Source organism: Fonsecaea erecta (assembly GCF_001651985.1).
Source record: "Fonsecaea erecta strain CBS 125763 chromosome Unknown Scaff13, whole genome shotgun sequence".
Taxonomy (NCBI): Eukaryota; Fungi; Ascomycota; class Eurotiomycetes; order Chaetothyriales; family Herpotrichiellaceae; genus Fonsecaea; species Fonsecaea erecta.
Window position 1 is genome coordinate 758,101 of NW_017387256.1, and position 13,734 is coordinate 771,834.

At 55.1% G+C, this 13,734-nt stretch overlaps 4 protein-coding genes across 4 annotated transcripts; 2 read left to right on the plus strand and 2 right to left on the minus strand.

Annotated features, from left to right (window-relative positions):
- Nucleotides 1–64: 64 nt before the first annotated feature.
- Nucleotides 65–3,334, plus strand: AYL99_11164 (hypothetical protein; the record flags this gene model as incomplete). The annotated part of the gene is made up of 1 exon (XM_018842670.1): nt 65–3,334. The coding sequence occupies one exon, from the start codon at nt 65–67 to the stop codon at nt 3,332–3,334; it is 3,270 nt and encodes a 1,089-aa protein (XP_018688083.1).
- A 1,409-nt stretch (nt 3,335–4,743) lies between these two features.
- On the minus strand, nt 4,744–9,159 carry AYL99_11165 (hypothetical protein; the record flags this gene model as incomplete). The annotated part of the gene is made up of 2 exons (XM_018842671.1): nt 4,744–8,901; nt 8,953–9,159. 2 exons carry the CDS (start codon nt 9,157–9,159, stop codon nt 4,744–4,746), a joined length of 4,365 nt encoding a protein of 1,454 aa, XP_018688084.1.
- Nucleotides 9,160–9,787: 628 nt separating this feature from the next.
- On the minus strand, nt 9,788–11,980 carry AYL99_11166 (hypothetical protein; the record flags this gene model as incomplete). The annotated part of the gene is made up of 1 exon (XM_018842672.1): nt 9,788–11,980. One exon carries the CDS (start codon nt 11,978–11,980, stop codon nt 9,788–9,790), a length of 2,193 nt encoding a protein of 730 aa, XP_018688085.1.
- A 342-nt stretch (nt 11,981–12,322) lies between these two features.
- Nucleotides 12,323–13,696, plus strand: AYL99_11167 (hypothetical protein; the record flags this gene model as incomplete). The annotated part of the gene is made up of 1 exon (XM_018842673.1): nt 12,323–13,696. The coding sequence occupies one exon, from the start codon at nt 12,323–12,325 to the stop codon at nt 13,694–13,696; it is 1,374 nt and encodes a 457-aa protein (XP_018688086.1).
- Between the last annotated feature and the right edge of the window lie 38 nt (nt 13,697–13,734).

Here is a 13,734-nt window from a genome sequence, read left to right on the forward strand (position 1 = left end):
ATCGACGCCAATTCCATCTTTACGATGAGCCACATTCGAGACATTCTCACACCCTCGAGGAGTAATGCCGCGCAGGAAAGGCCAGCCCACCGCAAGAGCGACAAGGACAACGCGTCGGTCTGCTCGCCAACGCAAAGAGCCCCAGGATGACATCCCAGAAATCTACGGCGACATGCTCGCCGAGGCCATCGCCGAGGAACAGGCTTCGGCTTCGAACTCGCGAGCTTCTAAGCGGCGCAAGATGAGCGAGGAGCCGTCGACCAAGATCGAGCTCGATTTTGATCTGTTTGGCTCTGCCGCGAACGTCCACGACGGTGAGGAGACGGCGTCTGCTGACGATGCGCCTCCGAAACTTCAACCAGTCGTCTTCGATGACTTCGAGATCTCGGACGAATCTGATGCAGAGTTCGAAGACGTAGATCTCGAACCAGCCACGAACGACGTCGCGGAGGGGCGGCCCCTCGAGCAGAAGACTCTCGAACTCGACCTATCCAAGACAAGTACGCCGAGGCGCGCCATCCAACGACGCATGCCAGTTAGTCTAGCAGAGCGAAAGCTTCGCCTGGATGTACACAAGGCACACCTCGTTTTGTTGCTGGCACACCTCAAATGCCGTAACAGATGGTGCAACAGTGAGTTCGTGCATTCCATCTTGAAGCCTCTCGTATCTCGCAAATTGATCTCGTTACTTCACGTCGACGAGTCTAAACCTCAATTTCAAAGATCGCATTCGTTCACCAAAGGCATTGAGGAGGTCTGCGCCTTATGGAGACAGCAGTGGAAAATCACTGCGCGGGGGATGAAACGAGCTCACTGGAGAGAAGACGTCGACGCTGTCAAAGAGAGCGAAGATGCGGAAGACTTGATTGATTTTGACGACTTCAAAGCCGCAGCGATCTCTCGCTCTGGTTCTAGGGACCTGGGAGCTCAACTATTCTGTGCACTGCTTCGCTCAGTCGCGGTAGACGCCCGGTTGGTATGCTCTCTTCAGGTTTTACCGTTCTCTGGGATTGCCAAGGGACAAACTCCAGAGAAGCCCAAGCCCCAATACATCTATGCGCCTGCCCAGGACTATGGTTCCGCCTCACACGACGGCAGGGTCAATATGAGGCCTGCAGGAGCTCCCGATCCCAAGAGAAAGAGGATCGTCGAGTCTCCTTTCCCGATCTTTTGGGTCGAAGTCTTTTCCCCGTCTGTGCAAACGTGGATCCCGCTGGACCCTCTCGTCCGCAACACCATCAATAAACCTAAGACTGGTTTTGAGCCTCCGGCGTCTGATCAACTCAACAGCATGATTTACGTTGTTGCATTTGAAGATGACGAATCAGCTCGAGACGTGACCCGGCGATACACTCAATGGTACAATGCAAAGACACGGAAGCAACGGGTCGAAAGTACAAAAGGTGGCGAGAAGTGGTGGGAGGTGACCATGAGCGTCTTTGAGAAGCCCTTCAGTGAGACACGAGATGAGATAGAGGATGCGACTCTGCTCAAGCGCGCCGAAAGCGAGCCCATGCCCAAGAACATTCAGGATTTTAGAGGACATCCTGTATATGTTCTGGAACGGCACTTGCGGCTGAACGAGGTCATACATCCCCGACACGAGGTGGGCAAAGTGAGTACTGGGCCGCTGAAGAGTGCCAAGCTCGAGAGTGTGTTCCGCCGACGAGATGTGCATGTCTGTCGGACTGCTGACGCATGGTACCGGCGGGGTCGTGATGTCAACCAAGGGGAGCAGCCGCTGAAACGAGTGGTGCCCAAGCGACAGCGGAATCAGGACGTTGCAATGGCCGAAGACCTTGAAAACGAAGACGAGGCGAGCGAAGGAATGGCTCTCTATGCGGAATATCAGACCAGTGTGTACGAACCGCCGCCTGTCGTCGACGAGAAAATCCCTCGGAATGCATACGGCAACCTCGATGTCTACGTGCCGTCAATGATACCGGCCGGTGCAGTCCACATTCGCCACCCACTCGCATCCGCAGCGGCTCGCGTCCTCGGCATTGATTATGCAGAAGCAGTGACGGGGTTCCAGTTCAAGGGTCGGCAGGGCACGGCCGTCATTGACGGTGTCGTTGTAAGCATGAATATGACCAATGCCATGATCAACGTCATTGAAGGCCTCGAGTCCCAGGCCTCGGAAGAGATCCAGGAAGCGAGAACTAAGATCATTCTGGCGATGTGGAAAAAATGGCTTACCGCTCTGCGCGTGCACGAGCATGTCCATCGGCATTACGGAAATCAGAAACACGGCACGGGGGATAAAGGTAATGATGATGATGATGATGATGATGCAGAAGAAGACACTATGCACCGAGACGAGGAGGGTGGTGGTGGATTCATGCTGGACCAGGCAGAACTGGATCAATCCGAGGAAAATGCCAACTCTGTTCCTTTGACGACGCCAAACCTGAAGCCACTTGGCCAGCTTCTTCCGGCGGAGGTTGTGCATCAAGACGTCATTGTCATCAGATCCCCGAACAAGCTCAAACAACTGCCACTCTCTGATCTGTTGCGGTCCCATGACCGAGTCACGGAGGAAACACCCCACGAAACGTCCGACGCGGGCGGTGGCTTCATATCTGAGGATGGAATGGTGGACCAGAGTCCTCCGCACCGAGAAGGCCACGAACACGCGCCATCGGTCCGCCAAAACCTCGCGAATGATGAGGGTGGCGGTTTTATACCCGACGAAGCTGAAGACGATCAAGGAGGTGGCTTCCTGCCCGAAGACGAGGACGGAGATGGTGAACCCCATGCGCGGTTTATCACGGCTCATGACGGCTGGATCACGAATACGGAGGATACAATGGGTATGCTATCTTCCGAGACAGAACACGCGTCAACCAAGGAGAGGTTGGACAGTACTTCTGCTTCTGCTGGCGCTGGTGCTGGTTCTGGTGCGGAAAATGCGACCGCCGCCGGCGCCGGAGATAGCAGTGCCAAGCCCCGGAGCATATCGACCGCAGGGGGCCGCGGATTAAGCAGAAGCGGAAAAGAGGATCCCGCAACATCGACCACGCGATCGAGGCATATTCCTGATACGGACATGGTGGCACCGTCTGACCAGTCGCCGTCGCGGCCGATGAACAACACCGCCACGCTGGAGCCGGACCATCCGTTTTCTGGTAGTGGGCAGACAACCACCACAGATCAAGGCGACGGAGGGGACGAAACGGGAGACAGATTCGAAGCAGCACACGGGCCAGAACTCCAGAGGTCGGAGTCTGGCACTACTCCTGCCTCGGTCGCGGGCTCCCTCCTCTCCCACGACCCGGAAGACGACGACGCCGAGCCCGAATGGTTGCTGAGTAGTCTGGGCGAGATCGACTAGATGCCGATTTCAGTAATAGGTGGTCAACGTTCGTGAGCTTAACGCCGCGGCCCCAAAGGAATGGGGGGAGGGGGGAGAACACCAAGTGGAGCGAGCGAGGGAGGGAGGGAGGGTGCGTCGCGGTAGAGAGTATAGTACAGTACAGTTTCAAACCAAGAAGCCCGCCCTGCATTATCTATCCCAGTTATACATAATGTGATGTGATGCACCAATGAGAGAGAGGGAGAGAGAGAAACTCGAGAGGTTGTATGTATTGCATCCTCTGTCCAGCAGCCAACAGCGATCTACTGTAGTAAATCCGAGCTACCTAATCTGTATCTGTGCAGTGGAAGGAGAAATGACTCTGAAACTGGCTGCCGGCTGTCTCGGAGCAAAGTGAATAGTGAGCGAGCGAGCGAGTAATTAATTGAGTGAGTGAATCATGGAAGGTTACACTTGTTGATTTGTTGATTCGATTTTCCTCGATTTTCTCGCCCTTTTTGGGATTTCTTGATTTCATGATATCATTAATCATTAATTATGTATTTTTGACGTGGCCCGATCCGGGAATTGAAGACATTCTGTATTCGGCACCGCACAAGCGCGTGCACACACACACACACACAGAGAGAGAGAGAGAGAGGAAGGGCGGAGGATTGGAAAAGACCAGATTAGACGATAGGATAGTTTGACTATGTAGAATAGAGTGTAATTTGAGCGGTATTTCCTATCAAACCTTCGCTTGGTGGGTGAAGATACCCGTAGGTATGATCTGGTTTCGAGGTATTCACAGTTCATCCAGACCAGGCAGGGACTCCTCAGCCTCGGAGCCGCCCATCTGAGATATTCATGTTCGTTCGTCCTCGAGGTATGAATACGTATGTACATGCATACATATTATCACATAAATGTATGGACGTGACTCCGGACAGTATACCTCGTAGAGTGTAGGATGATCCTGCACCAGCGTGTGTGCCATGAGATGGACGGATGGATATCTTGTTGTGATACTGACCGTAGACTAGCTAGCTACATATACATATGCCTAGAATAGATCGACAGACAGACTGGCGCGCACACGCAGGCGAGTGGCGAGCAAGCAAGCAAAGCAAAGGGGGTATCTCAATCTCAATTCAACAGAAAAAGCAAAATTAGGAGGAGCCCAAGCTTACATACTCGACAAAGAACAAGAAGAAAAAAAAACTTCCAATCAACAAACATTAAAGCCCGCGTGGTACATGAACGACGAGGAACTTCCTCCTCTCTCCCCCCTCCTCCCTGCTGATTACTTGTCGTCCATCAACCTCGAAAAAGAAGAAACCCAATTCTTCAACGTCCAATAACTGTTGTTCGATAACTGTTTCTTGCCCTCGTGAGAATGTGAACAGTAAAGTAGTCATTCACATCTGGACTCCTCCGGGTGAAGACCACTAATCCAAATCCTCGTCGTCGTCCTTGTCACCATCCGTCGTCATCGTCTGCGTCTGGTCGTCCACACGACTCAAAATCCCCGCCATCTTCTGGTGCTCCTCGAGAAAGTCTTCACTCAGGTCGTCCAACTGCTTGATCTGCTCCTGGATGCCAGCCAGTTGCCCGGCAACGTTACGACTTTTCCCGTTTGTGGCTGCTGGGACGGGAGATGATTCTTCTGGATCTGCTGCGGCAGGGGTTGTGTTGTCAGCCATGGAGCTCATTGCGGCATCTTCAGGCGCTGCGCCTGGAGAGCTAGCCCATCGACTAGATTCCAGGCCGGGTTTGGGAGATAGGGGATTCACCGACTTCCCAGCAGCCTTCGGGCTTGGGAGCGTAGTAGTAGCCTCCGCCTTGAATCGCTCTACTTCCTTCTGGGCACTTTCAGCAAGGTTGCGTTGGGTTTCGATCTCGAGCATGGCTCCCTCCAACTCGGCTTCAAGTGACACGATCGTCTTCTTTGCCTCGTCCAGACTAGCCTTGATGGCGTCGACGACCTGCTCGGTTTCCGGCGGCGTGGTGGTGCTCTGCGCCGCCAATTTGGCATCATTCAGTTCGGTCAGGACCCTTTCCAGTTGCGTGTCGTATTCCGCCTTCGCCTCTCGGATCGCGTGGTCGTGCTTCTCTTGCAACTCATGGAGCTCCTTTTGGGCAATCGTGTACTTCTGGTTCAATTCCTCTAGCTGGGATGGATCCGGTCGCTGCGCCGCCGCCTCCTTTGCTTCAATGAGCTCTTGCTTCATCGCTGCCAGAGCAGATTCTCGTTCCTCGCGTGCTAGAACCATGGCTTCGTGGTGCCTTTTCTCGATTTCTTGGGCCTGCTCCTGTGCTTTCACAAGTTGGGTTCGAAGGTCGTCCAGCTCGACCGATGACGACTGGCTCGACTCGGCCGTATCGCGTGCCCCCTGCAGCTCCGCCTGCAGTTGCGCAAGTGCGGTTTCATGCTCCGATTTGGCTTTGCGCAAGGCTTCCTCGTGCTGTTTCTCGGCCTCCGCGAGGCGGGCACTAGCGGCCGCATGTTGTTCCTCTAGCTGGTCAACCTGGCCCTTCCACTGGCTCTCCAACGTCTTCATGATCTCGTCCAATTGATTGTCGTGTTCTTCCTTCATGCGTTTCCGAAGCTCCTCGTATTGAGTCTGGTTTGCGGCTTGGCTGGATTCGACGGACTGGGAATGCTCCTCGCGCACTCTCTCGATGGCTTGCTCATGCTGTGCCCTCAGCGTATTCTCAAGCTCGGCGAGCGCCTTTGCATGTTCGGCGCGCAACGCCTCCATGTCCTTCTCGGCCTGGGCCTCCAGAACTTTCTGCGTCTCCAACAACTGATCGTGCTGCATTTGAAGCTCACTCATCCGTGCAAGTTTGATGACCGACATTGACATGTCTGCTTTCAGCTTCTCCACGGCTTCATTCAATTCGTCCTCTTTTTCCCTGGCTTCTCTTTCAGTGTTTTCGAGAATGGATTTCACCATCTGTGTTTGGAATTTGTTACCCTCGAGCTCCTGTTGAAGAGATCTCGCTTGTGATTCCAGCTGGCGCTTCTCCTCCGCGAGGCTCGACCGTAGTTCGTCCAGTGCTTTCTCACGCAAAGACTTCGCTTTGCTTTCCACATCTTGAATCTGTTGTGCATGCTCGGCCTTTAGAGCGGTGATCGTTTCGGAATGGCGGGTGGAGATCTGCTCTTCCAACTCGCTGAGCTGCTTTGCGTGGTCGGCCTTGATTGTGTCCAGAGAGCCTTGAGCGGATTTGAGCTGACCTTCCAAGTCCTTGACCGTGGCGGCGTGCGACTCCTTCAATGCGTTGAGCGTAGTTTCATGCTCGTTAGCTCCCTGCTTCTTCATCTCCTCTAGCTGCTTCCCATGAATAGCTCTCGCGTCTGTCAATTCGGCCTCTACCGCATTGAGCTGCAGCTCGAGATTGCGTATCCTTTCAATGTGGATCTTCTCGGCTTTCTGTTGCGACTCGGAAGCTTCCGACTTCACACGACCGAGTTGCTGCAAATGCCCAGCTTCAATGGACTCCAGATCTTTGAGGGACGCGTTCATCTGGTCCTCCAACTGCTTGATCTGGGAAGAGTGTGTATTCTTGAGGGCTGACATTTCCTTTTGCGAGTCGTGGAGCTTTTGCTCAAGCTGTTGGATCTGCTCAGCATGGCCGGACTTCAGTGTCGCCATTTCTTCTTCGTGTTTCGCCTGTGTGCTCGACAGAAGGGTGTCGAGCTCCTTCTCATGAGCAGATTTCAGTGCAATGAGTTCCTTTTCGGCAGACTCGCTGTGGGTCTTGTGTTCCTTCAAGATCTTGTCCTGGTTGGCAGTCACCTCGTCGAGGGCGGTTTTGGCTGCATCCACCTGGCTTTGCAACGCCGCAAGAGCCTTTTCATGATCGGCTCTCTTCGCCTCGGCTTCTTCCCTGGCCTTTTGCAGCTGAGCCTCGAGATCTTGGATTCTACTCGAATGCGAAGCCCTATTCCTTTCGAGCTCGTCGTTGACAGCGGCAAGGTCAGCTTCAGCCTTTTTCAACACTTTTTGCACTTCGCTTTCTTGTGAGCCCTGTACTGTCTTCAGCTCTTCTTGGGCGTCACTCAACTGCCGCTTGATGGCGTCTATTTCCGCCGTGTGAGCTTCCTCGGCGGCCGTGAGAGACGTGGCAGCGGCAGCATCCGCCTCGGCCTTTTCTTGCTGTAGAGCTTTGATCTGATCCTCAAGCGCACGCACTAGCGCCGCCTGAGCATTGCTTGCCTCGTCCTTTGCTTGTTGGAATTCGAGAACTTGACCTTTCAAAGATTCAATGACTTCGTTCTGTCGGGACATCTCCCCCTCGATTTTTGCAAGTTCTTCCCGTTGACGGACGATTTCTTTCTGTTTATTCGCAATCTCAAGGCCGACCTCCTCGAGCTTGGCCTGCCCTTCGGCGAGCCGCGCTTGATAGTCAGCTTCGAGGGTTGCAATCTTGGTCTCCATTTCCTTTTCCAGTTGCGCATTGCTATCCCTCGTCGAAGCCTGTTCAGCGGCCGCATTGCGAAGTTCTTCCAGTTCCGACTTGGATTGCTCGATCTCTTTCCGCGCAAGGGCCAGTTCTAGGGCATGCTCTTCTGCTTTGGTTTCGTGCCCTTGATAGAGCTCTCGGAGCTCTTCTTGATGTGAACGCTCCATTTCCGAGACTTTGGTCTCGTGAAGCAATGAAAGCTGTTCAATTTTGGCCGCGTGCTCGTTTCGGATAGCTTCTGTGGCATCCAGCACCCGGACGCTCTCTTCCTCCGCGCTCTTGCTGAATTGTTCGAGTTTGGCCTTCAAATCAATCAGCTCCGCCTGTAGAGCAACGACTTGGGCCTTGCTAGCCTCGTCCTGCAGCCCTGGCACAGTTGCGGCACCAAGGCCGTCCGACGGAGGTTTGTCGGCCTCGACCACCGATTCAGGAGGTGTTTCTTCAATCACCGATTGTACCTCCTCCAATTCCGCAGCTGTCGGTACTCGACCGTGAGTCCGTTCGAATGCCCGGACCTTGGCCAGGTCCGACTTCAGTCTAGCAATCTTGCTGGCGGCGTCATTGTCCATGGACTGTTGTTCCTCTTCATCAGCACCGTCGGCGGTCATCGCTGCCCGCAACATGCTATTGACAAGCTCGAACTCTCTTATGCGCTGCTCGATCAAGAGCGACCTCGTAGACTTCCTCGATCCCAACGGCGGACGAGCAGTCCCGGCTGCCTTCTCTTCTGCAGCCGACGTCGCATTTTCCTTGTTATCGTCCGGCTCTTCCATTCCGGCCTTGACGGCGGGAGAGGCAGGGATCGTGCTCAGGCGTTTCTTGTCGGCAAGGGCGCCGGTACCGACAGTTCTTGAGGAGGCCAGGGGCCTTACTCGTGTGGCAGAAGGAGTCGACGCTGTGGTCCGAGTGGTGCTCGGAGGGGCAGCTACCTTCCTCGCAGCGACGGGACTGCTGCTAGTTGCTTGACTCGATGTCCCTGCAGTTTGCATTGATGTCCGTCGAGTAGGGGTGGGAGCAGCCGTCCTGGAGGTCGAGGAGGGCGCCAAAGACATCCTCTTGGGCCTTGCAGATATGCCATCTCTGCTCTTTTCGTCGCCGGACGGCTTCTCGTCCACCGAAGTGTCTGATTCTCTTTTCTTATGTGTGGCGATTTAGGAAGTCGAGGCGGTGGTGGGGGTCTTTCGGACGGTGGTGCTCGCAGGAGTCGGTCTGGCGGGCGGCTTGCTCAATGAACTTCCAACGGCGGGCCTGGCAGCCGACGACGTAGCAGTAGAGGCAGTAGCCGGTCTGGTCGTCGTGGTAGACAATCTGGACGCCGGAGTCCTGGCCACAGGCCGCGACGGAGGATTGGCCACCTTCGGCTTGATGGTCGCAGTCTCGTCCTTTTTGTCCATGGCTGCAGGATAATATGAGGCAGACACTCTGCCACAATCCACTGGGGGAAAAACAAGAGCGAGATGTACAAGAAGCAAGATATCTGGCAGGAAGGAGAGGAAGGGAGAGGAGTCAATCCGCCTAGTCTCAGACCTGCTGGCTTCGACCGATTGGGAGACAAAAGCGAGAGGGTTGATTCCTGAAGTCGCGGCGACGCGTTCCTTTTCGGTCTGTGATTATCCCCAAGCAAAGAAGCGAAGAAGCGAAAGAAACCAAAAGCCCCCACCACCAGCAACTGGACTTCACGAGGGCTAACCTCTCTATCACCGACGTGGTCTCGCTCGCCTCTCGCCAGTCCTCATCCCTCACTGCTTCCCCGAGATTAGTGGTTTCAGCCTGCTCCGACCCTACGCCTGTCCCCCTCTTATTCCCATTGAGACACCTGCACCGTCGTCTCACTCGTGCCAGACATGATCAAGCCTGCTTTTAGAAGAGGTGGAAATTGACCCGGTCGAATCTACATGGACTTTGAGGATGATGGCTTATCATTGACTATCAACAACATGGAGACCAGGCAAAAAAGGGGTATCTTGAACTGAACGCTATGAAATGAAGAAAACGGAAGAAACAGACATGGTGTTTGCATATTCAACTCGGAACACTCCTCAACCAGTCCCAGGACCTGTCCAGCTCGTCCTCCAGCTGCCTCGCCATGGTCTGCTTGACCCATCGAGCCTTCGCTATGATCTGGTCCATGTCGTATTTCTCCAGTTTCCCTCCTGGCCCGCCGTAAGCGTCGATGATGTCCTCCCACCTCGACTCACTGGTGTATTGTTGCAAAGCGTTGACCAAAACGATAAATTCACTTTGGCTCCATTCTGTCTCGGCCGGAGGGGGAATATCTTCGGTGGGCTCTCGGTTTATTCTTGGTCTGACATGTCCCGTCCCTTCTCTATGTTGAGAATCTGGCAGGCCGTCTTCGTCGCCGGTGAGTAGCTCGCCCATGTCAACAGATTGGCGCTGTGGACTGGAAACGGGCGTGTCTGGGATCACCACACCACCGTGGTAATCATGATTACAATATTGTCGATATCTTGCCATCGCGGCCTCTTTTCTCCGTTGGTATTCAGCTCTTTGTCTCTCCAAGTTCAGCTTCTGTCGCACTTCAAGCTCGTCGACGAATCTCTCGCGGTTATTTTGAACGACCATACGCCGATAATTCTCCACGATAGCTGAAACGCCGGGCTTAATGTCTGAGGATGTCTTGCTTTTGATCGCCTTTCCCAGCCGAGGTCTCGGCTCCCAAGTCCTGGCGCTCTCCACTAGCTGGAGAGTTATGTTCAGGAGTCGGCAGATTTCCTTCAAGGCCGTCAGGCTCAGCGTGTCATTCTGGAACAAGACCTTCAGTGCCCGTTTGGCCAATTGTAACGAGCTCGGAATCAGGTGTTCATATAAGTCTCGGGCCATCCGGTTCCGCTCACGGTCGGAATGCATCTCGGGTTTATGACGTTGTTCACAGATATGCTTGCATCGTTGCCTCAAGAGGTTCAGTGTCTCCCGTTTTTCATCCTCCAGCTCCCGCAGAGACCCGTGGTTGCCACGGTGGAGCTTCTTGTAGATATGCGCCATCGTCCGGAATGCACGCGCACAAGCTTTACCCGTGGTTGACTCTGGTTCAGACGAAGCACGGATCCCAGTGATTTCGGCGGCAGCAACAAGGACTTCTGTCCAAGCGTCCTTGCAATCGAGTACTTCTACCGCCAACTCGATGCCTGACAATGCGTCTTTGACCATCTGTTCTCGTTTGGCTTTCTCTTCAGCCGCAGCCCGCTCCACAGCATCCCGTTCAGCCTGAGTCCGTGGGCGCTGACGTTGTACCGCCGGAGTGGGAGTAGGTGCTCTCTCTTCGTGGTCATTGGCCGCGTTGCCTGCTTCCTCCTCGCCGCTTGCTTCAACCACTTCGTGGAGGATATCATTCTCGGTTGGTCCTAGAGCGAGTGCTTGCTGGGCTATTTCGGCCAGCAGATGAGGCAATTTGGCAGGGGCTTGCGGCCTTTGCTCGATCTCGGGACCAGCATCCCCCCCTGGTTCGGATTGGAATGGCTTCATGGAAGCTTCGGTTAGAACCTCTGTATTTGAAGGACCTTCTTCTGCTTCTGGAACTATTCGATCATGTCCTGCAGGATTATTCTTCTCCAGATCTTCTATTTGAGAGGCTTCGAAGATATCCTCACCGTCCAAAGGCCCTCCACCTCTAGTTGCCGTCGTCGTTTCCTTCAGCTTGCTCGCAGGGCGGCCGGATTTTTTAAGCGACCGACCAATCTTCTCGATGCGAGGCCTGACGGGGCGCTTCCTAGGCGAATCGTCCAAGTTTACCAGCGCATTTGTCCTCGTGTCTAGTATTCCCTTGCCCTTGAAAGGCGATTCCGTCCATTGTGATTTTTTATTGAGCGGCCTGAGCCTCTTGATAGGCTCGAGTAGGGGTTTCGTCACGGCTATGGGTTCCGGGTTGTTGGGTATCGCATATATGTCGCGTCTGTTGACAGGAGTAAGTCCTGCAAGCGACTGCCGTTTCCGAAGTCGTTGAGATATGCGTCGAGATGGACTTGCAGTTGTTGCGACGGCCATGTCAGGGACAGACCGGGCAGGGAGCTCGACGTGAGCACGACCGTTCGAGGGGCTTGGGTTCGCATTGGGCCCGAGGCGAGACGCTCGCCTGCTCTTTCTGCGAGGGGTTCGTGTCGTGTTGGCTGCCTCTTCGTTCAGGATGGCCGTCACGTCTTCTGCTTCCCACTCAACAGCATCGCGAGCCGCAGATCGACGCGCTGCGGAGTGCAGCATTTGAGAACCCCGACTTGGAAGTCACGTACACAGGTGGCATGGACATGCAATTGGTACAGAGTACTTGGTAGAGGGTTACGCGCCCCGCGTTGGCGTCGGTTGCGCAGGCGACAGCCACGTGACAGCTTACATAAAGACAGTTTACATAAGGACTTACAAATCCCTTGGTGACTTCCATCGTCACCTCGACCATGAACGTATTTCACCATCCTCTACTAACTAATGTGAATTGTTACAGTCGTACCGTTGTACAGTTGTACAGAATAGTTCGAACCTCTTCTCAATATTCCCCATAGATCGGTCCTCGAGCCCCAACCAGGGGACTCTTCTCCCAGCACCGTCATGGCCCACGTTCCAACACTCACCAAGATCACAGACCTAAAGTCACATCGGTTCGAGAAGCCGGTGAAGAAGATCTTCGATGGCCCCGACTTGTCCTTCTTCCTGATGTCGCTGGCCTATCGGGACATCATGACATTCATTCTGCAGTTGAACAGGTCGGTTGTGCCACGCAAAAGCCAGACGGGAGGAACAAGCACCATCACGACCTGGCGACTAGACTCAGACGAGCTCGTGTTCTCCGATGCCATCTCGCGACTGCGTCACCTGTTGAACAAGCTGATAGACCTTGTCGACGCCGTGCCTCCCGACACCGGCCCGAGGCGATTTGGCAACGTCAGTTTCCGCAAGTGGTACAAGATGGTCGAGGAACAGGTGGTGGCGGGCAGCTTATTGACGGAATCTCTCCCAGAAGAACTCGCACCCGCGCACGAGGAGCTCGGGGCGTATCTCCTGGGCAGCCTCGGTAGCGCGCAACGGCTGGACTACGGGACGGGCCACGAGCTCAGCTTCCTCGCCTTCCTGGCCTGCCTGTGGAAGCTGGGGTTCTTCCCCGACACCACCCAAACACCGGGCGTGGAAGAGCGAGGCATCGTCCTGGGCGTGTTCGAGCTGTACCTCGTGCTTGTCCGGAAACTCATCAAGACGTACACGCTGGAGCCGGCCGGGTCGCATGGCGTCTGGGGTTTGGACGACAATTCCTTCCTCCCCTACGTGTTTGGCTCCGCCCAGCTGTGTCCGCCCATCGCCGAGACCGACGACGCCACCCCGACGGAGGGCTCGCTGCCCGACGCGCCCGAGGCGTCGGCGGTAACGAAGCCCAACCTGGTTGAGAAGGAAAAGCGTGCCAACATGTACTTCGCGGCGGTCGCCTTCATCTACGACGTCAAGCGTGGGCCCTTCTGGGAACACAGCCCCATGCTCTTCGACATCTCGGGCATCAAGGACGGTTGGGGAAAGATCAACAAGGGCATGATCAAGATGTACAACGCCGAGGTGCTCTCCAAGTTTCCCGTCGTCCAGCACTTCCCCTTCGGGTCGCTGTTCCGGTGGGAGCGGGACCCCGACGCGAAGCCGCCACCACCCTCTACCCACGCCGCGGCGAGCAATCAACCGCTCCGCAACCCGATGGACACGAATGCCCCGAGTGCGGTGAGGCCGACGGGTCCGACGACGACGACGGCTGCTCCCTGGGCCGCTGCCGCTGCTTCTGCTGCGAAGCCGGCGGGGTTTGTCAACGGAGTCACGCAGGCGCCGTGGGCGGCGAGTCGAGCAGCAGCACCACCGGCCGCACCACACAGACGTCCCCTGCAAGCCGTGAAGGAGATGGACAACAACATGAAGACGACCCAGCAGGACCCGGTAGGGCAGAGGTAAGGGTGGTACCACGACGGAACGGAAAAAAGCAAGCGAGC